This window comes from Panthera uncia (assembly GCF_023721935.1).
Source record: "Panthera uncia isolate 11264 chromosome B2 unlocalized genomic scaffold, Puncia_PCG_1.0 HiC_scaffold_24, whole genome shotgun sequence".
In the NCBI taxonomy this organism is placed as follows: Eukaryota; Metazoa; Chordata; class Mammalia; order Carnivora; family Felidae; genus Panthera; species Panthera uncia.
The window spans coordinates 48087491-48113132 of record NW_026057580.1 but is presented as its reverse complement, the minus strand read 5'-3'; the positions used below and the strand labels follow the sequence as shown (position 1 = coordinate 48113132).

At 36.2% G+C, this 25642-nt stretch overlaps 2 protein-coding genes across 3 annotated transcripts in view; one reads left to right on the top strand and one right to left on the bottom strand.

The window, feature by feature from the left end:
- The window catches only part of RARS2 (arginyl-tRNA synthetase 2, mitochondrial), a 63641-nt gene extending 56671 nt beyond the window's left edge, over positions 1 to 6970 (top strand). The window contains exons 12-20 of one of the 2 annotated variants that reach the window (XM_049653992.1): positions 330 to 390; positions 1663 to 1739; positions 2219 to 2343; positions 2926 to 2993; positions 3079 to 3188; positions 3568 to 3663; positions 4665 to 4739; positions 6317 to 6380; positions 6849 to 6970. In XM_049653992.1, coding sequence (XP_049509949.1) covers positions 330 to 390; positions 1663 to 1739; positions 2219 to 2343; positions 2926 to 2993; positions 3079 to 3188; positions 3568 to 3663; positions 4665 to 4739; positions 6317 to 6380; positions 6849 to 6935 — 763 coding nt within the window. In that variant the 3' untranslated portion in view covers positions 6936 to 6970. The other variant, XM_049653991.1, reaches the window with a different exon arrangement.
- Positions 6971 to 8911: 1941 nt separating this feature from the next.
- SLC35A1 (solute carrier family 35 member A1) lies at positions 8912 to 24799 on the bottom strand. Its single transcript, XM_049653993.1, has 6 exons — positions 18273 to 24799; positions 17924 to 18076; positions 14399 to 14465; positions 12362 to 12538; positions 11780 to 11914; positions 8912 to 9713 (listed from the first exon to the last, which is right to left on the bottom strand). Exons 1-6 carry the CDS (start codon positions 18360 to 18362, stop codon positions 9589 to 9591), a joined length of 747 nt encoding a protein of 248 aa, XP_049509950.1. The 5' UTR covers positions 18363 to 24799; the 3' UTR covers positions 8912 to 9588.
- Between the last annotated feature and the right edge of the window lie 843 nt (positions 24800 to 25642).

Genomic DNA, 25642 nt, shown 5'->3' with positions numbered 1-25642 from the left:
AACAAATCATAAAACATTTACCTACAGACACTTTGCCTGGAGCTGCTTTAGTACTACTGCTTTTCCCAGAGCTTATATTTACTTATTTTGTTGTTTTTTTTAATCTTTCCACAGTACTTTTATTATTGTTGCTTTTCCCAAAGCTATTTTTGTTATCATTACTTTATATGAAAGTATGGTACTGGGATTATATAATCATAAGCAGTATACCCTAGACTGTGGAGTAATAGGAGTTCTTAATTAGAAAAGCCTCATTACTATTAAATACGTAAAGCAAATTTTTTCCCAGATCTGCCTAGTAACTCTTAATTTATGGCCATATTTTTCAGAGATCTTGCAGCTGCTATAGATCGAATGGACAAGTATAATTTTGATACAATGATTTATGTGGTAAGTAATCACAATAAAGAACAAAAGATTATGATCTTTACCTCATGAAAACTGCAAAGAAAGAAGTTAATTGCCATGTTGAAAAACTATGGAAAAATAATCTTGTCAAAATATAGAAGAAATTCAATGTTAGGTTTATTTAAAAAAAATTGTTTTATGTTTATTCATTTTTAAGAGACAGAGACAGAGCACAAGCAGGGGTGGGGCAGAGAGAGAGAGGGGGACACAGAATCTGAAGCAGGCTCTAGGCTCTGAGCTGTCAGCACAGAGCCTGACGCAGGACTCCAACTCAACGAACCGCGAGATCATCGTAAAAAAAAAAAAAAGTACCCAATTCAGGAAAATAGTTATGTGAAATGAGTATGTGCAGGTTACCATAATGTACTTTTTAAAAAATAACTATTTTAATAATTTAAGACAAGTTTTAAAATAGTACAGTTTCCATGGACCCTTCACCCAGCCTTCCCCAAAGAAAATATCTTAATATAATCATAGTATTTTATCTATACCAGGAAACTGACATGGTAAAGACCTTAGTTAAAACATGTACTTGCATGTGGGCCTAAATATATTGGGGGGAGGGGAGAGATCACATAACCATCACAACATTCAGAATAAAGAACTGTTCCATCATGAAGCAAACTCCATCTTGGCAACCACTTAATAACCCCCCCCTTCCCCCTAACCCTAACCCCTGGCAATCATTGCTCTGTTCTCTATCACTACAGTTTTGTCACTTTGAAAAGGTTATATAAGTGGAATCACAGTAGGTAACGTTTTGAGATTGGCTTTTTTCACTCAGCAATAATGAATGCCTTTGAGATCCACCCAAGCTGTTGTGTGCATCCAATAGTTTGTTCCTCTTATTGCTGAGGGTTATTCTGGTCTTTTCTTCCCTTTCCTTCCTCTCCATGTGCAACCTCCCTTTCCCCTAAGAAAAAAAAGTTGCCATTATATACCTTATTAGAGCTTAGCTTTGTCCTTCTTGGAGATAAAGGTTATGATAGCTGAAAGAGAAGGAATTTAAATAGAATATTCAAGAGATTAAAGTTCGTATTTCCTTCTGACTCGTGGAGTGCTACAGCTCTTATTATCTTGTAGAACACTCAGCTTAGACGTTCTTCTACTGGCATCCTCTCTGTGTGCTTATTTAAAATACATCAATTGACAATGACTCTGGTCTGTCAAAACTCAAATATTTTGATTTATGTCCAACCTGTTTTTGTAGGTTAACTTATCACTGTTGTTTTAAATACTTTTTTTCCCCCCAAGACAGATAAAGGGCAAAAAAAGCATTTCCAGCAAGTGTTCCAAATGCTGCAGATCATGGGATATGACTGGGCAGAAAGGTAATGTCAGCACAGTTCTTAACTGCCTGCTTAGGATCATTAAAGGTTTGTTAGGTCAGCCAAGTCCCAAAATATACCAGGTTGTTGAAAATTGTTATTCAAACTTCATTTCTTTGTTGCAACATATTGGTGTAAGAAAAGCAGATTTGTTTTTTACATTAATTTAATGTCCTTATTTCTAACTTACAAACATTTAATATATGTGTCTTTAGTAGACATCTGTTCTCAGTGGCTTGATGTCCAAAATTCGTAATCCCTCCTTTTATTTCACAAAGGCAACTAGTAATTTAATCACATGCTAGTGATTATCTGTACAATGAAGCTGTGTGTTTAACATCTTTTGTGGCATATAACAAATCACATCACATTTTAATTTGTTAATTTTGAAAAGCCCCTCCGTGAGAGTTAAAGTTCAGACTACTCTCTGAAAGGGTATTGTTACACACTTTGATCATCAGTTCTTTTCTCCTTCATTTCAGGTGCCAGCACGTGCCCTTTGGAGTGGTGCAGGGAATGAAGACTCGAAGAGGAGAGGTTACCTTTCTGGAAGATGTTCTAAATGAGATTCGATCAAGGATGCTACAGAACATGGCTTCTATTAAGAGTGAATTCACTTTATTCTTACAGTCACAACTTACATGCCACTTTTATGTTCTACGGACTTCTGTGCAGTGTGATTTGTTACGACTGTCCCTCTCTTAATTTTCATTAACCTTGTCAAAAATAGCTTGCACTAATTAGAGGTGCCAGAGGTTTTAGACTTGCTGCTTGGTGTCATTCAGTTCAGTAATCTGCACTGATACAACACTAGGCCTCTTTCATGGATAGCTTCAGCATTGTCATTCCACTGTTGGAGTGCTTATGTGAAATTCCTATGTATGTAATAGGAAACAGGTCACAAGTCCTGGTGGCTTTGTTTAGCCTTGGAAAAGTAAGTACCAGCTTTATCTAATGTCTCACAGGGGATATTCATGAGAAAAACGAATTCATGTTTCTTTCCCTTTAATGTAGGCAGGGGAACATCTTTATCCAGTGTCAATTAGCCCAAATTAGGGAAGTAAACTGCCCACTCTGAACCTGTTTGTTCTTGCTGGCAGCGTATGTTTTTGGCAGATTCTATCTCCTTCAATCCCTGATTCTGAATGGTTTCATGTAGGTTAAAGATAGCTGCCTTTGTCTGTTTCAGCTACCAAAGAAGTGGAGAACCCACAGGAGACTGCAGAGAGGGTCGGGCTTGCAGCACTCATTATTCAGGTCTGATAAGACTGCATCCTGTGAGACCCTTTTGTTTGGTACTAGAACAAATCCCAGCACTAAAGGTTTACTCTTGTCATTTTAGGACTTCAAAGGTGTGCTCTTGTCTGACTATCAGTTCAGCTGGGATCGTATTTTCCAGAGTCGTGGGGACACAGGCGTCTTCCTGCAGTACACGCATGCTCGCCTCCACAGGTGAGGGGAGTGTGCAGGGATGCATGAGCCGCTCTGTCCTTCCCAGGGTGAGGCTTGGTTGATGTGCTCCTAAGATCAAAGTCATATTTGCTGGGCTTCTCAGACATCTGTTCAAAACTAGTTAGAATTACAGTGGACCACCTGTTAGGTTTGGGGTTTTTTTTTGGGGGGGGGGGTTAAAATATTTATTGAACACCTATATAAGAAGTGCTTTTGTATGTTACCTTATTCTGTACTCAGAATAACCCTGCCAAAGAATATACTCCCTTTTTCTGAGGGAAGTAACAGATTTAGGAAAGATTAAAGCATCATGATAAACTTCAATTAGGTGTCCTTGGATGACTTGTTTAATCCGTTGTTTTTAAACTTTTGATAACAGTTTGGAAGAGACTTTTGGATGTGGTTATCTAAATGATTTCAACACTGCTTGTTTACAAGAACCACAGTCTGTTTCCATTCTTCAGCATCTTCTCAGGTATGGGTTTTCTAGTATTTATTTAGTCTTCATCTGCCTAGTGAAATGACTGTTGGGGGTTTGCTGACCACTAGAGTGAATAAGCCAGTAACTAGTTCCTACCCCGTCCCCCTGCCACCAGACAGCAAGTGCTTTTCCTGGAGGTATGACCAAAAAGCAATTTATCTGCTCTTTGAGGGCAGACAGAGGACATAGTCAAGGTCAATCCTTGGGACTTAAAAATATTATCACTGATGAATCGGCACAGGTGCCTAACATCTTCTGGGTCATGGTATGAGAGTAGAAAGCCTAGTAAAGCATAAATTTTTAGTTTTGGAAAAGCTCATCTTCTCCTCACCCTCTTCAATAAGTGACGGAGAATCTCTGCCTTTGTACAGCTTCCATGAGACTATAATCCTTCATTTGCTACATGGTTTTAATTCACAGTCTCAGATGAATATCTACTTGATGCCCCTACACTGGGCAAGAGACCATACCTTTGAGCTCTTTCAAGCTTTGTTGGTAAAGCCAGACTTGTCAGGAGATACTAGTCTCTGGAAAGATGTGGGTAGTTAACAAGGCAGTTTTCTCTAATTGCCACACAGTGGTCAATGACTCTTTCCTGGGATCAGGAGTAGTTTTCTCACATTTGGCTAATCTGGTAGGAAAAATAAGCCAACCTGGTTTCCTTGGCATTGAGGGTAGACTCTGTTTGTTAGTTCCTAGATTATGTTCCTAAACATGGCTGGAGGCTTTTTACATTCACTTTAACAGCCATGATTTGAGTCCTTGTTCTGGGCTAGGCCTAAGGGATATCAAGATGATTTAGAAAGTACCTGCCATCAAGGAATTCGTAAGAAAGAAAACTGCGCCTTTACCTTCAAATGCACCCAAGGTCCTTTTCCATATATACCTTCTACTCTTAATGATTTCAAGTCAGCCTTACATCCAAGATCTTAACAGCTTAGTGTAATACGTGCATAGTCTTCCTCTGCCAACTGCTGCTGTCATGTTTCTTTTAGGTTTGATGAAGTGCTTTATAGATCATCTCAGGACCTTCAACCCAGGCACATTGTCAGTTACCTTCTAACTCTAAGGTACCTATACCCTTGCTGTTTTCAGGTATTAAAGACCTCTGAGACCTGATCTGAAAAAGGACCTTTCTTCTAAAGTCTTCCTATAAACAAAACCCCCAGCCTAAAAACTGAGGTACTTTAAGTTATAGGAATTCTTGCTTCATTTTTGCAAATCAGCAATTAGTATTCATTTATTCATTCAGTGATATAAGGTACAGTCACTGAGTCTTTTTAACAGGAACTAACAGCTTTGTCGTGAGTGGTTACATAACAGTATATGTGTGTTAAGATAGAGTGAACATAAGAAACCATGTTAGGGCACTCAGCCCAGCCTTGTTGGATCAGAGAGGGCTTTTTGGAGGAGAGGAGTTGATATTAATCAGGAGTAACAAAGTCACAGAAAAGGAAGAAAAAGCCCAGAGTTGAACAAGAAGATGATACTGAAGGAACTACAAGCATAGTCCTGGGAGGGGTGAGAAATGAGTGTGTACACACCTTTTTTCATGTATTAGGGCATTTCAGCTTATTTTCAGGGCAGTGGAGTCCATAAAAAGATTTTAAGCAGACATAGAAAAATTAGCCAGCCAGAGAATAGAGAATGAACTGGAAGGCAGATCAGTAACACTTGAATAGAAATTTCATAGTAGCTGTTTCAGAGTTCTGAATAGAAGTTGAGTATCTTCTAGAGCAACAGCTGTTATCTTTCTATAAATCTATTTAAGAAAGGAAATATTTGCTTTTACTCAAGATTTACTGAAATCAGATTTATTGGGGTTTTCTTGATTATCCTTTCTACCTGCCTTCCCCAGATTTAAATAAAAATTTTTTCCCCTTTAAATTCTACATAGTCATAGAGAAATAAAGAAGCCAGAAAGTCTTATTAAATGTCAGTTAAGGGGCACCCGGGTGGCTCAGTCAATTGATCGTCCACCTTCAGCTCAGGTCTTGATCTCGTGGTTCAGTTCATGAGTTCGAGACCCACATTGGGCTCTCTGCTGTTAGGCTGTCAGCATAGAGCCCACTTTGGATCCTCTGTCGCCCTCTCTCTGCCCCTCTCCTGCTTGCACTCTCCCCAAAATAAATAAATATGTTTTTTTTTTTAAGTCAGTTCGACATTGAAACAATGTCATAAGCATAATTTCTCTGGCACATTGTTGTGTTTGCTGCTATACCTGAACAGAAAAGATGCTTTAAAGAGTGGCCCATGTTTGTGTGGTGTTTGTATTTGATAGCTAGTCTCCACCCCACCTCCTCACCATTCAGAGGGGGAAGTCCAGGCCACATTATACCTTTCATCCTAAAGATACCTAAATGAGAAAAAACTAATTATTAGAAAGGAATCCCCTATCTTTATAAAACACTGAAATCACCACCTTAAGAACTTAAGGTATTAGGACCAAAATCTAAAGCTTTAGTTTAATGTGTTTTACTTTTCTTATTACAGAAATGCAGTGATTCAGGTCTCAGCTTTCCAATGTTGGATACATCTTTTAATGGAGCTAGGCTTTGATTTCTTTAAGTTGAGGCAATAAAATACCAAGCTTGCATGTTACAACAGGAAATGACTTCTGGTCTTCATTTCTCTCTTCCCGTTTCAGTCATCTTGCAGGTATGGCACACAAGACACTGCATATAAAAGACAGTCCTCCTGAAGTGGCTGGGGTACGTTAAGTGTTTTCTGTGTTATCTTTAGCATCCTCAGGTTACTATTACTGAGTCTTTCTTGTAAATGTTTCTAAAATAGCATCTCGTTTAACTGCAGTAGTATACTTACAGACTCAGGTGGTACTTAGAATTGGGCTATAACAATCAGTGTTCTTAGATTTTCCAACACACTGGACTTTGAAACACATTTTCCTAAGAGTGAGGAGTTCCCCATATCTGAAGCTGGGCTGTATAATGATAGTGTCACTCCCACTCCCCAACTCTTGGGGTACCTACCAGTCATACTATAAATTATAGGATGCTAAATTTGTTTTTCCTTACTGACAGCAAATCTTAGGGCACCCTGAGATACTGTTCCTACTTTAAATTAGAAGAAAATAAGAATTACTCTTAAAGATACTCTTCTTTACTCATGTATTGTTAGCCTGTTGTTGAACATTAATCATCCTTTGTTTTATTTTATAGGCCAGACTTCATCTTTTCAGAGCTGTGCGTTCTGTGCTAGCCAGTGGAATGAAACTTCTTGGAATAACACCTGTATGTAGGATGTAATTTCTAATTAAAATAGCAGCTTTTTAATTACTAAATGAATTCTAGTTCTCTATTCTTATATGCTTTGTTTAGAATTTAAACTGTTCTGTATCAGAATCTATATATTATTAAGCCTAAGTGATTCATCAACTTATTAAATCTTTATCTTAAAAAATCAACTGAGTTCCCTCATGGTCCATAAGTACTAAACAGAGTTTTGTAAAACTAACTCAAATCTTCTAAAATTCACTGCGGTCTAATGGGGATAAAGGATTAAACTCCAGCTTGAGGTTTTTTACAGTGTCATTCTTCCAGAAACTGTTCTCATAACTGAGATTACCTAATGTTCACATCAGATAAAACTGATGAAAATATTTCAATTTTCTTATAATAATGGCTAGCTCTGAATCAATTTAGGGACACCAAAATTAAGCTTTTTTGCTAATACAGATGAGAACCACTCCCAGAGAACAGATCTCGTGCTTATCTTTCGTTAATCTGTACAGGTAGGTAATTCTTATTATGTGAACTTGGGAACTGAACAGATTTAAATAACAAGGAATTACTGACAGGTATGGTACTAGGATCTTTTTGTAAAAATTAGTCCATTAGTTAAACCATAATTTGAAATGGAGTTTCTTCAACTTTTTTTTTTTTAATGTTTATTTTTGAGAGAGAGAGAGAGAGAGAGAGACGAAGTGTGAGTGGGAGAGGGGCAGAGAGAGAGGGAGACAGAATCCTAAGCAGGCTCCAGGCTCTGAACTGCCAGCACAGAGCCAGACCTGGGGCTCAAACCCACGGACCGTGAGATCATGACCTGAGCTGAAGTCGGATGCTTAATTAACCGACTGAGCCACCCAAGTGCCCCTGAAATGGAGTTTCTTACACCATTTCTTTCATGTACCTGCATATCGACCAAGGATATTTTGCATGATTTGTTTAGGTAACATGGGATGTGCTCTGTTTGGTCAGTACAGCTATCCTCATCTGCCAGTATTTCCATTCAGGTCTACTATAATTTATCCTAAATGTTGCTACTAAAAATCTCCTGAATGCGAATGACAATCATCTACTTTTACAATAGAGAAGCAATTTAGCATGAACCAAAACTTCTCTAATTGAATGAACACAGTTTTATATTGGCAAGTATGGTACACCTTCTTAGTCCTAAAAAAGACTTATCCACGCAGTCTCAATTTTAAATAAAGGTAGCTTTCACATTACTATTTTTTTTAACCTGTATTTTTGAGAAAGCACAAGTGGGGGAGGGGCAGAGAGAGGGGGGCAGAGGATCTGAAGTGGGCTCTGAGCTGACAGGCTAACAGCAGTGAGCCCGATGTGGGGTTCAAAGTCATTAACAATGAGATCATAACCTGAGCCGAAGTCGGATGCTCAACCGACTGAGCCACCCAGGTCCCCCAATTACTAATTTTTAAAGAATCATTAATATTTCCTTAGCACAAACTAGCCATGGAATAAAAATGTGTAACTGGAACATGTTTTTCATGTCCTATATCCTTCTCCACTTGTTTGCAGAAACGTTCCCCCTTCCCAGATCTGTGGTAGCCACCTCAGTATTTGAACTTCGAGTGAAATGACACAGGGACAGTGATGGTTAGAGGCCAGTCTTTCCAAAAGCAGCTCCCTGAAGACTGTTGTTTACGATCTCCTATAGCTTAGAGCCCTAGTTCTGATTGTAGTCTTTCTTATAAACTTTTTTTTTTGCTTCAGGTTTGCCAAGAGTTGGTTTATATGTCATCAGAGAACCCTGATACAGTTCCAACATAGAAAAAATGAAAAATTTAATGTTTTTGGTGTTTGTTTTTTTTTACATTTTGCATTATTTTAATGGTCATAATCATGATACAAAAAGTGATCACAGATTGCATATAAATAAAGTTTATTGCTGAATTTCCCCATTAACATTATAGAAAAATTTTTAAAAACACTAAAATTTCACAAATTATTGACAGCCCAATAGTTTTAAACATACTTTATAAAAAAAAGTACAAAAGTGACATTAGAAATATTTTTTGAAGAAAAGTAGATCATCTAACAGCAAAGAAATACGAATCCAGACAATGAATGGCACAAATACAGCACTTAACAGGAGTACTCCGTCACCACCCAGAAGTCATTGCCTGCATTATGAAATAGATTCAGTTTGAGAAGTTAAACATTCAGTTTGTTTCTGAACTAGCCTGGCTTGGTTATGCCTCTCTTTTGTAAGAAAAGAGCTAGCTGGGTCTTACTGCTGCTGGGATGAAATACTGTACATGAATTGGAGAACAAGGAGGGGTCATCCTTCTCCCCTGGTTCCTGAACAAGAAAACAGTTCGTACAGAAATGGCTTTGGCACTTTAACCCTTAACCTTGTCCCAAACCTTGTTACTTGAATATTGTATCCTCACATGATTTTTTTGTAATATCATACCCTCTCCATACTTTTTTATATACATTATATATACAATAAAAGTCTTTCATTCTGAAACAAAACAGGTTGACCCAAAACAGGTCACATTAAATCTTTGTAGCAGTTCATTCAGATAGCTTTCTTCTTAATTCTTATGACACAGTTAACATGTTTTTGTTTAAGCTACCTTCTCGGATTGACTTAAGGCTCTAGTTTAATGCAAACAGTTTTTGTCTTGGTAAGAGTCTTTTGAGGCTGAAATCACACACCACTAACTCTCTCTTTTGAAGTTTCTCCCTGTTGGATGGATGTAGTGTCTTGTCTGGGTAATCCATAGAGATATATAGAAACACATACAAGAAGAGTACCCAGAGCAAAGGTGGGTGCTGAAAAGAAAAAAAAATTAATCTGTATCTGTGTCCTTAAAACTATATAACAATAATCCATTTTAAATTTTGAAATCTTTCAATTATAGGTTTATACCATTAGATCACATGGAAAATACATCTATAAGTGTTCTATTTTTATAGACGGTAAGGTTTACAGAGAGAATCAATTCTGGCTCTCCACCCCCAAAAAAGGTACAAAGAGACTGTAGGCTTTGTGAGAATACGAGTATGCCTGTCCCAGACCACTGACAACATACTAACTTCCCTATATGCTAAATTTTAAAGGATTTTTTTTTTTTTTTAAGAGAAGCTTAAGGAGGTTCCATGCTGAGCCCAACATGGGGCTCAATCCCATAACCCTGGGATCATGACCAGAGTCCAAATCAAGACTCGACACTCAACTAACTGAGCCACCCAGGCACCACCATCCCACACCATATGCTGTAATTTAAAAAAGAGCAGTGGAATGTGGCTTTTCCATGGTACTAGAAACCTGTAAAAATTTAGAGTAAAAGGTAGTTGAGCACAAAATTTCGAGTTAAGTAACCAATGACTCAAAATGATTGAAGATTTCTGAAAAGGAGATGAAATGATGATAGTACAATTTCATTTTCTGCTAGCCTTGTCTTTTTTCTTTGTTTTGGTCTTAATCCTGAAAATCAGGACATAAATTACAACTTGCCCAAACTTGACAAGTAAGCATTTCATACATAAATGTTTATGTCAAAATCTATGTCAAAACTGTATATTGTTCCAAACTGAACCAAATTCTGTATGGAGTACAACAGCACAATCTTATTAGTTTTAAAAATGGCTTGCAGAGAAATGACATCAAGCTATGATTTTATTAGTTCACTCCTAACAAGAGAAGACTAGCTTTCCCGTCAAAAAAAAAAAGGGGAGGTAAGTTAAATCTAAATAGAAAACTGGAAGATGGGTAAGATGTTCTAATTGAAAAGCATTTTTTTTTTTTTTTTTACTGCCCCCAAGTATTCCTTAGGAGAAAAGGCATAAGGATTTGTTGAGCATAAGGATCAGAAGTACAATTAAAAGTTCACCAAAATCAGGTAAGAAATATATCTAAAGGAGGGCCTATAAGTAGTGATACTGAAATGGTAAGTGGTTGGCCTTCTACAGAATACTTACTGGGTGCCAGGCACTATTCTAATCACTTTACCTAAAACAACCCAGGAGACTATCCGTCCCACTTTACAGATGAAGAAACTGAGACACAGGTTAAGTAACTTCCCCAAAGTTGCACAACTAATAAATTTTTTTAAAGATTTCTACAAGCTTGATGTTCCTCTATTTGCATTTATAACAATAATCAATTTTAAAATCAAACATAAATACAGGCCAAGTCTGTTTCTTTTACTTATTGCCGATATTTCACAGATTGTGGTATAATTGATCAGTAAGGAAAATGATTATTACAGCACCCTGAAATGTTAAATAATTCAGGATCCAACTTAATGCTGGGTGTAGGCTAGGGAAGTCTATATTAGAAGGACTAGTACAGTGATGGTGCCAGAATGCCAGCTATCATAATGAATTTTGTACTAATTACATATTATAAGAAACAAAAATACCTTTATACCTACGTCCAAAAGTTAGGAAGGTACAAACTAAGGGGGACATGAAAGAATTTTCTGTTCTTTCCCCCTCATAAAAAGCCTTGTTTACTGTAACTGCACTGCTGAAAATAATCATTCCCTAAAGTCCTTGTATTTCCTTGCAAACCTAATCATACTATATTCACCGAGAAGTATTCAGGTTGTCTTGTATCTAAAACCAGGGAAACAGGGAGGTCCTGACTACAGAAAGGCTCTTTGTAGTAACTCAGTAGCCCTGTCACTTTCAGTAGAACCATTACCCCTCAGCTAATCTCTAGGACCATGGAAACAACCTCAGTACTGGTGACCCACATCCCATAAGATAATGAACTTCTGCATTTGTAGAATAAACTATAACAAAACAAGGAATTTATGACCAACTGCCATATTTAAGGAGTCAAGGAAGTGAGAAGCTCTTTTAAAAACTTAAAAATACAAACTAAGACATACTTATCTGCAACCCAAATAGCATCACTGAAGCGATGGTAGAAAGGACAATGGCTGCTGCTGCAGAAAAGCCCTTCATGATGTTGTCTGTGTACTTGACCACGACAGAAGTGTAGAGGCCTCCAACACTTGCAAGAACTTGTATAAGAAAGAAAGAAAATCTTAACACTCGAAAAATGAAACATTCTATGATGGTGAAGCAGTTTTCACCCCCAGAGATGCCATACTAATTTACCTAGGAAAATACGATTTTCCTTAGAAGCAGCCATCTGAGAGAGTTTGTACTAAAATCGAGTAATAGTTCCTATAAAACAACATTGTTTTTCACATGCCCAGAGGGCTATGTGCTCTACTACTAAATTGTACACATTTATTGCTAACACATTAGATACTACTGATCGTGAAGGCAAAATTGCTTTGGGAGAGTTACGCCACAAAGTCAGTCAATAAAACCAAAATTACATTTTCAAACGTGTTCACAGTAGCAGAGGAACAATTTCAAAATGCTATCAAAGGCTTAAAACAGACTTTTTTTTTTTTTTTTTAAAGGATCTACCCAGAACTTGTTAATTCCTGGATACTTACAGATGACAAACCAGACATAATATGTGTAACCATAGAAAAATCCTTTTTCTTTAATTTCAGCTCCATCTGACAAGTAGACGCCAACTAATGTCACAACAATCCCTGATAGATACATTTGAATGTTTCTCACCCAGAGGGAAGTGTCTGAACTCTTTAAAACTTTTTCAAAGTACACTCCTGGAAAAAAATTAGATATGCAAATATGAAAGATATTAAAAATTAATTTAAAATTCCTTTCATTTAGAACAATAACCTAGACCTATGACAATATAAAAGTATATGATTCAGGGAACAAACACATTTTACATCAAGTGCACATTTATTATGCTGGTTGTGACATGGCATTTTGACATTAGCAACATGTATTTTTATACAGCATATAAAATCAGTAACTAAGAGGGAATTTTCTAACCCACATACAACAGGAAACTCATAAATTATTAAGAACAGTTTCTCCCATTACTGTAGCAGTAAGATCACAGAAGCTTTCTGTTAATGCCAATAATAGACTTCTTTTGGTCAGCAGGAAAACTATACTATTAGAGTCAATTATCTTAATCATATCCCTCTAATATCTGCCTAGTAATGAAAACTCCCAGCTTTACAAAATAACTTATATAATAACCGCTTGGGATTTTTTTCAGAGTAACACAACCAAAATAAAATTTAAATAGAAATTGCTGAGTGAAGCCATTTTCCTTTAAAGCAGGGTTCCACAAACCAAGTTCTTAATGTCAGAAAAACCATGAACTCACTCACTAGATAATACATTTTGTATGTATGTGCATTTTCTTGGGGTTGAGGGTCCATAGTTTTTCCAGATACTCCAGAAAAGCAAATGACTCATCATACACATGCAAAATCACATACCACTAAGTTTTATACTTAAAATGAACACATGGAGACATTCAAGGATATTAAAGATTTTCATTATAAACACATTAATTACAGACTTAGAAACTGCCACTCAAATACTAATCAACTAAAAATTATAATGGAAAAAAAGGTTGTTTTTGGTGAATGTGCGCTAGAGCCAGAGAACGGAAAGAAACATGTAATGGTTATTCCTATTCCCATTTTTAAAAGTCTAATAGCATATTTCTTGGGTAACTCAATTTTTATTTCTAATTTGCTAGTTCCCTAAGGATAAAAATTTAGCATGATGCTATCATTAAATATATGTCTCAATTTAGATCTTCCCCTTTTATCAAAGATCTTTTTCACAAGCAATATTTCACTTCCACATCCAGCCTACTTTCCTAGTCAAAAATAAAAAGAATCCTAACTCTTGAAATAGCACAAATAAAGATAAATAATAAAAACATAGCTATGACTAATATATTCTTTACTAAAAGAAAATTCAGGTTCTTCTCTATTGGAACTATTTCTAAAACATATGTTGCACTTAACATTAATACCTTGTCTCTTCTTGATTAAGTGGAGGATTGTTCCTACACATATGACTCTAGACTTCCATGTTTATTTTATGTTAATGATTTCAGTTCTCATCCCTCCCTTTTTGGCTGTTACTTTTATGTATTAACTTTTCGGTGAGGTACTCTCCACCCCACCCCCTTTTCTCCCTACTCCATAATTCCTAATCTATTAGAGGAAGAACTTGAGGGTAACAGGAAAAAACAGATACTGAGCTGGCAACTTCATATCCCACAGCAAGAGGATATTGCCTGAAGATAGTGCCACTTCCAGGAAATGGAAAGAGGTACTGGAGCTTTCTAACTGCTCACTTGTCCATTGTTAGAAGTCTTTGTTCACTTTTGGGTTCTTATCTGGACTGAAGATGGTCAACATGACATAAATATGTTCTTAGATTACTGCAAGTATGAGTAATGTCTTAGGTCTGAACCGAATTAAACACTACCACACATTTGCTGAAAAAACAGCTGACACAAAACTATAAGTAGGAAGATAAGCCTTATTGGGAATAAAATGGTTACAATAAAATAATATAAACTAGATCCCTATTTAATGTTTTTTTTAGAAAATTTAACAGAATAAAGCAATGCATTTATGATTTACCTGCAAATCCTGAGCACAATACAGCAATAGCTATAGCGCCAAACCCTAACAATGGGTTCTGTTCCACCTGCAATAATGTTTCAAAAGTTGTTAGTGACTCATAAATAGAATTCATCCAAGAGATCAAATGACTACAAAAATTTGTTATGGTTCTATTGAGAGTATGTGCCACATCAGACACAGCTAGTCTACAGACTAAGATAGAAACAAACAAAAGGCCATCCCAGAGATTAACCAAAGCACTTAAATTAAAAAGCTGTCCCTCAAATTGCACCCATGCTTACCGAACATGTGTGCCTATTCCTAATAACAGGCAGGCAGTCATCCTAGCACAGAATTTTGCATTGTCAGCCTGCCTCTTAATTTTAACTTCTGCCACCACCTTAACTCAAGCCCTAATAGCCTCAATCACAGAAATGGTAACAGTTTAACTCTTGTATTTCCTATCACCTGCAGAATGAAGTAACGACTTTAAGATTTCCTACTTTACTAAATTTCTATCAAATATTAATAGTATCCTTCTATGTACCAGATACACTGTCTTATGTACTAAATGAATAAAAATAAAAGATGATACACAGCTGTGGTTCTTAAATAGTTCATGGATGAGAGAGATTGACAGATGTATATAATTCTGTGCTAAAAGATGCATGTATATGTGCCCTAACCTATTTCAACTTTATTTTCTCTTTCTTCCCTAAACTAACCCTTAAGGAACTTTCATCAGTCTTTCCTCAGAGATAAATACTATCTCAGTAGTAACACTGAAACTAAAGAGTAGAGACACATGACTATACTATGACAAGCACATACCTTGTTCAAAATAAACAGCCTGATATAGGTGAGTATTGCTTTATGTTAAATGTCTGAGAGAGAAAGCTTGGTCTAAGTGATTGCAACTGTTATTGTTATTAATGACTTACTAGCAAAACGCGAGAACAGATGACATAAAAAGTTTAATGGTCATCACTAGAAAATAATATGGCTTCCCTAAGAATGAGACATACCAAATTTCCTTATGAAGGGATTCTTAGTATGATGAGGGGAATTCTATAGAGAGAGTATTTTGGAAAAAAAAAAAAAAAAAGACAAATCTACATAATATTTTTGTGAACCAGACAGAAATGTATTGAGAATAGTAGTACAATTCTATCCATAGCTGAGTGAATTCTCATACAGCAAAGTGCTAACGGAATAAAATCAAGCTAGACCAACAACCAATACCAGTTTGCTAGGCATATGAATGAGCCACCTTAGAAACATCCCCTAGGCCCAGTCAGGCCTTCAGTTGACTGCTGCCATAGCCAATATCTTGATTGCAACTTTCAAGAGACCTCAAGCCAGAACTACCTAGCTAAGGCACTCTCAAATTCCTGGCAGACCTATAAAAACTGAGAGAAGAGAAGGATTATTGAGCAAGAGGGGGGAAAAGTCCAGCTAAAGAGAGATCTAAAAGCATAGCCACAGAACTCTGGTCCTCTCCTGTCTAAATTTTTAGGGAAGACCCAAAGACATATTTGTCGAATCTGTAGAACACTAACAACTCAAAAACCTAATAATGGATAATAAGATCTGGAAGGACCTCAAACGCCTGAATGATGAACCAAAGCTAACAAGATACTAAAATAAATACATCCGCATTTTGGTTAGAAGAAGCAGCCCACTGCACATGACACATTTGAAATAAACTATGTTGTGTGAAACTCTGTGTATAATCAGTTATTGAATGGCTATCTTCCCTCCACTTCCCCCCAGAAACTTATAGGCTAATTTAACAAATCTCTAGTATTCAGAACAAAAGAGGTAATTCACAAGTTACACTTCATCTGCTCAGTCAAAGGCTAGAGACAGTGTGAGGTTTTAAGACTACTGAGGAACAATAATGAATGCATCTAGAAGAGAAATACAAGGAAGTATTGGGGCAAGAGGAAGGGAATCAAGAAATCTCTAGAAAATACAGAAAGAAACAACAAGGTTGTCTCAATGGGGAGGAAAAAAAAGACCTGGAGGGTGGTGATGTGACACCTCAAATATCCAAAGGATTATCCTATAGAGTTGGTAGGGAATTGAGTTATTCTGACAAGAACAAAAAACAGAGGCAGTTACAAGAAGCTGCACTTTGCTTAAAATATGAAAGAACTTTTTGTAGTGGTCCAAAAGTAGGAAAGCTGCCCAATAATCTGCTTTAGCTTACTAAGCTTTTCACATAAATTACCAATGTGCAGTGGACCTAACATCTTTCCTAATGGTGTGAAGTGTTAAAGTTCATATTTAACTTTTGTTTGCCTTATTTCCCAATAAATTTCTTTCTCTGCAAGGTCTACAACTAAATTAAATGTGCAGTGTATATTTGATCAGTGTTTTGAAATGCCACCAGAATATAAGCATGTTTAAATATCATGTAAAAACCATAAACATTCATTGTAACCTCATTTTCCGGGGGGGGGGGGGGGACCCTCCATGTAGCTTTAGGCTAGAAACTACGTAAAAAATAACTGACTTCCTACTTGCACACGCCCTCTATACATCTCCAGCTGCCTCATACCTCTAGGAGAACCATAGTCTTTTATTTGCTAAAAGGTGAAGAAAGTATTTGATTGTAAAGGAAAACTCCTGAAGGTCATTCACTAGAGTCCCACTTCCTAAGTCTCTTTGGGAAAATAACCTAATAAAGTATACAACATATTTTTGAAAATCAGGTAGGTACCATTTAAGTCTTAAATTGAAAATTAGAAAGGCACTTTTGGCCCTGTTTTAGTTATATCAGTAAAAACACTACTCCCCCTGTAATCCCTATCACTGACAGTGGGAATGTGTGCAAAAAGATTACAAGAAAAACTTTCTGAGTTCAGAGAAAGGATGAAAATTAGATGAAGAAAACTTCCCTTGGTGTTCTTGAGAAAAATGCCTAAAAGAGGCCTGTAAGTTTTGAACATACAAACTGTATGAAATTGGCACAATTTTAGTAACAGGTTAGCTATTAACTGTAACTTTAAACAAGTCACTTCTTGAGACTTCAATTTTGTGGAGTCTGAATGGCTCAGTCAGTTAAACAACTGACTTAATTTTGGCTCAGACTGTGATCATGGGTTCGAGCCCCATATCAGCCTCCACTCTGAGCATGGGGTCTGCTTGGGATTCTCTCTGCCCTTCCCCGACTCGCGCACACATGAGCTCTCTCTCTCTCTCACAATACATGAATAAACTTTTTTTTTAATGTTCTGGGATTTGTCTAAAAAAAGACTTCAATTTTGTCATCCATAAAATGAAGGGGATTGATTACATTAAGGTACCTTCCATGTCTAACATATTTTATGCATATTCTCCTCCAGAAAAATAGAGGAAGGGGGACAATTAAGTTATATTATTAATAATAACATTATGATAAGGGAGTAAAAAAAGCCTATCTGTAGGGCAAAGATTATTTTCAAAGAAATGTACTACATTCATCAATGTGATGGTCTAAAGTGTTATAAGATTAAGGAAGTGTTCTCTTTTAGTTCTGGTGAGCGTTTTGTTTCTTACCACAACTTTTGTAGCTTGAGCTGGTTTCCACTGTACAAGTATGACTCCACCACATAGCATAAAAACTGAAATCCACTGTAATTTGCTGAGTGTCCTGTTTAACATTAAAACAGTACATAAAGCAGTGCAGGGAATCTTCAACTGATAGGTCACCTACAAACAAAACAATAAATTAATGAACTCATAACATTATTGTCTGACACAAATATTTGATATTAATAGAATTATGGAGGAAAAAAAACAATGTGATAAAGGGCTAATAAGTCTTTTCACCATAAAAACTTTTTTTTTGTTTTTTAACTTGAGATTTTACACTTTTCACTTTTCATTGTCATCTACCTCCACTTACCTGGTATACTGCTGCATCCAGATTGCTAAGAGCTAGGAAAGCCATATTGTTCTGAACAGCATACACTAATGATGGCACACTTAACTTCATCAGTTCCTTGGGGCTCCCCAAGACATTTTCTCTTAAAGACGCCTTGAATCTACCCAGACTACCAGTTTCTCTTTGAAAACAAAAGGGTGAGAAAGGGGTGAGAAAGAAAATTAAAGAGCTTTTTTTTTTTTTTAAGATTTTAAGTAGTCTCTACACCCAACTCACAACCCCAAGATCAAGAGTTGCATGCTCTATCAACTGAGCCAGCCAGACACCCCAAGAGCATCCTTTTGATAAGAATCCTTCACACAGAATAGCCATATTGTGTTAGGTACACTGATGTAACTTAGCAAACTTGTTTTTATAATTGTCAACTAATTTTAGATTAAAAGAAACATAACTGCATAAAAGAAAAACAATTACAAGTTCTATTTGGGAAAATAAGACAATTAGGTTTACCATCATCAACCTCTGGTCAAAGCTCCAGCAATTTTTAAGTATATTTATAAATAATGACATAACAGGAAAACGGAATTGCTAATACTACCTATAAAATTTTAATGTAATCCCTCCCACCTTAACTGCCATTACATCAAATTCACCCTCATTATTTTAATTAATTAGGTTGTGTATCTATTTTTAAAGGTTTTTGTTTTGTTTTTAATTACAAAGAGTCTTTGGTAGTTATGGAAGTTACTTGGGATAGGGATTGAGCAATTTCAAGTCAATATTCTCTGTAAATCAGTTAAGTGCTTATGAAGTATAGATAATACATTTAAGCATATTCTCATAAAACTGAAGTACATATCTATAATTTTGCAGGAAATAATAATTTACTAATATCAACAAAACTATTTGTAGTGTATATAAGTTTGCTACTTGATGTATATGCAAGCTCTTAACTATTCTTATTTTTTCCTCAGGAGGAACTAGCTAATATGGTTCATATTTCCCCTGTTGAAAATTTCCTGAAAATAAAAATAAAACAATGTTTTACAATAAGCACCAACACCAAAAAAAGGGCTTTATCAAAAGGGTCCTAACTGCAATTCATAATATCCTAAGGGGGCAAGACCATATTTCTGCAGGGAGATCCGTTTTAACTCAAAATTAATGACAGTCACAATGAGCCTTTTACATGTTTGGTCAACAAAATCAATGGTAACTGAATTTTCTCATATTTAAAGACTGCAAAAATAATTCCCCATGTTCTGAAAGGGGGGGGCGAAAAGTCCAGTGTCGAACTGATCACCTGTGCCTATGCAAGAAAATGCTTAAGTATGACAGGAAATGTGGCCTAGTTCATAAAAACAAGACACCCTTCTTAGTTACAGGTCTTCCTCTGCTGCCAAATTCAACATGCTCCACACCACAATGGTAAATCTATCTGCTGAAAAGTAATGCACACAGCCTGATGGGAGACTACAAACTCTATCCAGAAGAAGGAAAGAATACCAAAAAGATCACTACTGAGAAATTCTACATAGTGGAGTTCTCCAGGTATCTGAAGACTGGCTCTTCAAACATTTGACGGTTTGTTTTTGTTTTTTTAATGTTTATTTTTGAGAGAGAGGGAGACACAGAATCCAAAGCAGGATCCAGGCTCTGAACTGTCAGGAGAGCCCAATGTGGGGCTTGAACCCATGAACCATGAGATCATGACCTGAACAGAAGCTGGATACTTCACCAACTGAGCCACCCAGACGCCCCCCACCCTTTTTTTTAATGTGACATTCTTCTTTAAATTACTTTTTAATGCAAATCTAAGATGTCCTATATACTTTCTCAATACCTTAAACCCTATTTTTTTCACAGAATGTTTTCCCTCAATTATAGAATTGAATAACAAAATTAAAGAGAAACATTAAAATAAAAGGAACCACAGGAGTACAATTCAAAGATCCATCTTAACAAGATGATGTATTAGAAAACATAACATTTTCTTTAATGTCCTACTTCTCACTAGTAAGCACAAAATAGCAAAGATATAAATCTTACAGACTATGAAGTACAGGACACTGCTTTTGTACTTTTAATGCCTTCCAAAATACTGATATATATTGCTATATCTTCAGAGTGGTTCTCACGGAGAAATACCCATTTGTCCCCATCTCCCACATGTCCACCGATCTACACTGGATTCCCCAAGCTCTAGTATAGTGGCTAGTTCTTTCCCTAATCCCTTGCTATAGGCAATGCCATTTTACTTCCACCCCTTAGAGATACTCTAAGCCTTCAATGGTATCAGATGAATTATTGCCTATCCAGAAAAGAGGTGGCCATTTTATCACTGGCTCTCTATGCCCTATTTGGAATATGGACTACATAAGTATCTAATTACTATTTCTAATAACCACCATGCCTGCACCAATAATCAAAGTTGCTGTGGTCCCTTTTCTCCCTGACACTTTTGTCCTTTGTTACCTTGTCCATCACACTTTCAGCTTTCACATAAAAAGAATGACCTATGAGAGGCACCTGGGTGGTTCAGTCGGTTAAGTGTCAAACTCTTGATTTCGGCTCAGGTCAAGATCTCATGGTTATGAGATCATGCCCAGCGTCAGGCTCCACACTAGGCAAGCAAGGAACCGGTTTAAGATTGTCTCCCTCTCCCCCTACCGTCTCTCTCTCTCTCTCAAAAAATAAAAAAGCAGGGCCTGTGCGACATCACCAGCCAATCTGAGTACTCCTTCATTGTGACAAACCAGTAAAGTACACTGGGTCCGGACTGACTTCAGGTCTTTGGCTCTTCTGGCTCTCTCATTTGCGTTGGGTGCTTAGGAGCTACTATTTATTCACTGCCAGGAAGGCTTTAGTATATTTTTCTGGTTCCTTCTCTAATACAGATATTAGAGAAACCAAGCTATTTCAGAATGCTAACTACTGGAAACTTCAAATTTCACTGTAGTGCCTTACAATTATAGCAATATTATATAATTATAATAATATATTTCAAAGTTAGTTATAAAAAATAGCAGAGGATGCTAAAAGAACTTATAAAGAAAACAAAAGCTCTACAATAATAGAAACATCAAGGGTTCCTGGGTGGCTCAGTCCATGATCTCACGATTCGTGAGTTTGAGCCCTACATCGAACTGTCAGTGCAGAGCCCGCTTCAGACCCTCTGTCTCCCTTTTTCTCTGCTCCTCTCCCACGTGCACACACTCTCTCAAAAATAAACATTTTTTTAAATGTTAAAAAAATATATATCAGAAAGAATAAAGAGGTTTAGGAGGCATAAGAATACTGATCAGATTAAATCCTGTTTAATTTAACAACAGTATTAAGAATATAGCTCTTAAAAAAAAAAGTATAGCTCTTAAAGCTTGCATTTAACTTTACTCACTACAGTTAAAAAAAATACATAACTGCAATATAGCTTCCAAAAAACACTAGTAGTCCTATATTATTTTACTATTAAGCAAAAATACTCAATTCTAAATATATTACAGCCTTGAATATACTATAAAAAGGAACACATAAAAACAAAAAGCCATTTTTTCTTCCATTTTCCTGCCCTGTTATTTTCTTAGAAATCAAATCCTTTATTAAGGACCTTTTGTTAAAAACAAATGTATTACATTCTATAAATGACATTGCTAAATAAGAAAAAAAGCATGTATAATAAAAAAAGCACATACAAATTTTTTTTTTAAAGAGATCGTCTTTCCCATTAAATTTCTTATTTAAAACAGTTTTTGATTTTTATCACTGGAATAGAATCTGTGTGCAACCTTTTGTTACCTGAAAAATTTCTGAAGCTCCACATTGATTGCAGAGATTCCGCTGCTGCCTCCCCCCCTAAAATTTCCCATCAACCGGCTGAAACCAATTCTTTTTGACCTATGTTTGGTCAAAAGTAGGCCTCATTCTTCCAGTTCCTGATCTGATGAGAACTACTAGGAGGCATAAAATCCTTGGCTAGTTACCAAGGCACTGTGCAAAATGAAATACAAGTTACTTATGAGCTTAAGAAAGTTAAATCTTGTTTATAAATTTATTATCTGCAAAGTTAAATATGATTAACTCACATAAAAGACTTTGAGAGCTAGATATAAAAACCAATGCGGTCACTTGAGGATAAAAATACCTATCATAAGGTACATGACTTTTACATCCTCCCTATGACCCTAAACCCATTACAACATGGGTACAAAGAGGCAGTCAAAAATGTAAACCCCACAGGAGAAACCGAATAGGGCTATATAATCTGTAAGTATTTGACAGCTACATTATTCTAGATAACACTACAAAATAATTAAAATTATAATTTTAAGTAAAACAATTTTCTCCAGTCTTATATAATGTATTTCATTTATTACTAAAAACACCCAAAATATATGTATATTTACACATCCTGCTAGATTTATTGAGTCTTTATAGACTGTGGTGAAAAACAAACAATACAAAGTTGACTTTGGTCTAAGACAATGCGAAAGTGTTTGCACTTCCATTTCTTCATACCACAAATGACAGGTTTAAATCAAAACTGTCAGTTTTAATAGCTGTGACAGCATTTAGTAAAGAATACAGCTAATCAGTAATTTTCCTGTGACTTGTAGTAGTAACTAGTTTGAAATACCAAAATACTTTAAACGCTATACTGTTTTATGTTTCAGACTGTAACTTAGAAATTGGTAATTTATAACTCAAAGATTCTTAAAAACCAACTTAATCACATATAGAGCTTTTGCAACATCAAACTGCTCACCTGTCCCCTCCCCCAAAAATAGGATTTAGTAATTTCCTTTTCGATTTAAAAGTGATCTGACTGTAATCATACATGTGCACAGCAGTATAGTAAGAAAATAGTTAACTATACCTTTGTTTAGACTGCAAACAAACCAAATGCCCATCCATAGAGAATAGAATATACAGTATATCCATATAATGGAACACAACTCAGCTCTTAAAACGAATGAGACAGATTTATATGTACTGACATGGAACAAACTCTAAGATAAAACATTTAAGTGGAAAAAAAAAGTACAGTGGAACACAGTGTATATAGCATGTATACACACATATTACATATAATTGAAACTCACCAATTAGTCCATGTAAACTTTAAACATTTATCAAAGTAGCCATCTATTATTTCTTCCCCATATTCCTTTTCTACAGTTCTAATTTATTAAAATAAGTATAATTTCATATTCCAAAAATTACTGTAAATTATAAACAAAATCAACAAGGATGAAAAACTTAAAATTGATTAAAAACAAACAAAACAAGGGTCAGTTTTTTAAATGAATAACAAAATTACACTGAAGAGGAAAAAGAGAACTAACCTAAGTATTCTAAAAAAACACAGTCTTTTTACTATATGCTCTAAAACTAAAGGTAAAACACCTACATACTTAGGTTTTTTCACAGCTGTCTGTTATAAATTCTGAATCTATTTATGTACTCTAAAGCAAATAAGTAAATATCTTAAGAAAATGGAAGCCAGACTCATCACCATTAGAAAAGGGAACAAATATGATAAGGGAAGGTTAAAATGAACTGTGATCTTAGATGGTAATTATAGGTATCAAACATTATATAACTATGGTTATACACACAGACATACATACACATACAGAAACAGATAGGTGTGCATGTATACACATACATGTATTTCCTACCTCTGCTGAAAGGGCCTAGAAGCAATGATACCCCAGAAGATTATGGGGTAGATTATGGTTTCTAAATACCACTCTCAAAAAATTAAAAAAAAAAAAAAGGAACAAGTTTTCTTGAAGAAACATATGATTTAAGGTTAGGACAGGTACCTTGCTATGCTAAACAAGTTACTCAGAGATTGATAAAAATATGAAAGAGAGAAAGAGACAGAGAGACAGAGAAGCTTCAAGAAAATCCCACTGCCCAAATCTGGGACAATTTGAGCATCAAAATATATATTAATGGATCCTAACCCCTAAAATGAATTCATGAATCTATGTTGTGAGAGAGACAGAGACAAAAAAGGAAAGCTTCTCAGAGCAGAATGCTAAGTAATAAATGTACAAGAAATCATGGAATTAAGAAATTACCATCTGGCCATAACACTAGTGAGTGAAGGTGTTATAAGAAACAGTATTTACTTTGTCACAAAGTATCTCTCCACAAGATCTTTATAATTTACAAAGAGAAAATTGGTAACTATGTGGAGAAACCTAGCAGGCACTACCTTAAACAATCAAAATTAAATTACCAGTGATGGAGCAAATAGATATTGCGTGCCTCATGATACAATGCTCTGAGAAGACATCATTTCTGTGATATTTCTGACCAAAACAAAAAACAAACAAATTTAATCATATGAACACCTTCACTAAACATAAACTGAGGGACATTCTGTTAAATAAAGGGACTATGCTCTTTATGTCAAAGATATGAAAAAAAAGAAAGATGGGGGAACTGTCCCAAATTAAAGGAAGCTAGAGATAGAACAGTTAAATATTATTTTACTATTAAAGTCATTAGGGTCGCCAGGTGGCTCAATCAGTTAAGCGTCTGACTTCAGCTCAGATCATGATCTCACAGTTCATGGGTTCTAGCCCTGCATTGGGCTCTGTGCTGGCAGTGCAGAGCCTGCTTGGGATTCTCTCCCTCCCTCTCTCTGCCCCTACCCCACTGCGCTCTCTCAAAAATAAGTAAACTTTTAAAAAAGGACGTTAGTGGGCAAGTGGCAAAATTATCTAAGGTCTGTCAAATAACAGTACTATGTCAATACTGATGTCTCAACTTTGATATTTTATGATTAGGTAACAGAATGTCATTGTTTCAAGCAATATGCACTAAAGAATCTAGGTAACAAAGGGACACCTTGTATAAAAACTTCCTCTCACATAATTCAGAAAAAAAATGCACAAACACATACAGAGAAAGACTATAAAGTATACATGGTAGGGGCACCTCAGTGGCTCAGTCAGTCAAGTGTCAGACCCTTGATTTTGGCTCAGGTCATGATCTCATAGTTCTTGAGATTGAGCCCCGTGTTGGGCTCTGCACTGACAGCTTCTCTCTTTCCACCCCACTCTCACTTGTGTGCTCTCGCTCGCTCTCTCTCTCTCTCTCGCTCTCTCTCTCTCTCAAAAATAAATATGTAAACTTTTTTTTAAAAAAAGCATACTTGGTTGGGGCGCCTGGGTGGCGCAGTCGGTTAAGCGTCCGACTTCAGCCAGGTCACGATCTCACAGTCCGTGAGTTCGAGCCCCGCGTCAAGCTCTGGGCTGATGGCTCGGAGCCTGGAGCCTGTTTCCGATTCTGTGTCTCCCTCTCTCTCTGCCCCTCCCCCGTTCATGCTCTGTCTCTCTCTGTCCAAAAATAAATAAAAAACGTTGAAAAAAAAAAAT

Excerpts from the sequence above, each read along its gene's own strand:
- SLC35A1 (XM_049653993.1), bottom strand. The coding sequence starts at position 18,362 with ATGAAGTTAAGTGTGCCATCATTAGTGTATGCTGTTCAGAACAATATG. Across the intron at positions 14,466-17,923 it reads CTCAAGCTACAAAAGTTGTG|GTGGAACAGAACCCATTGTT; the intron begins GTAAGAAACAAA and ends ACATTATTGCAG. Across the intron at positions 11,915-12,361 it reads TTATGTCTGGTTTGTCATCT|TTCTTGCAAGTGTTGGAGGC; the intron begins GTAAGTATCCAG and ends TTCTTATACAAG.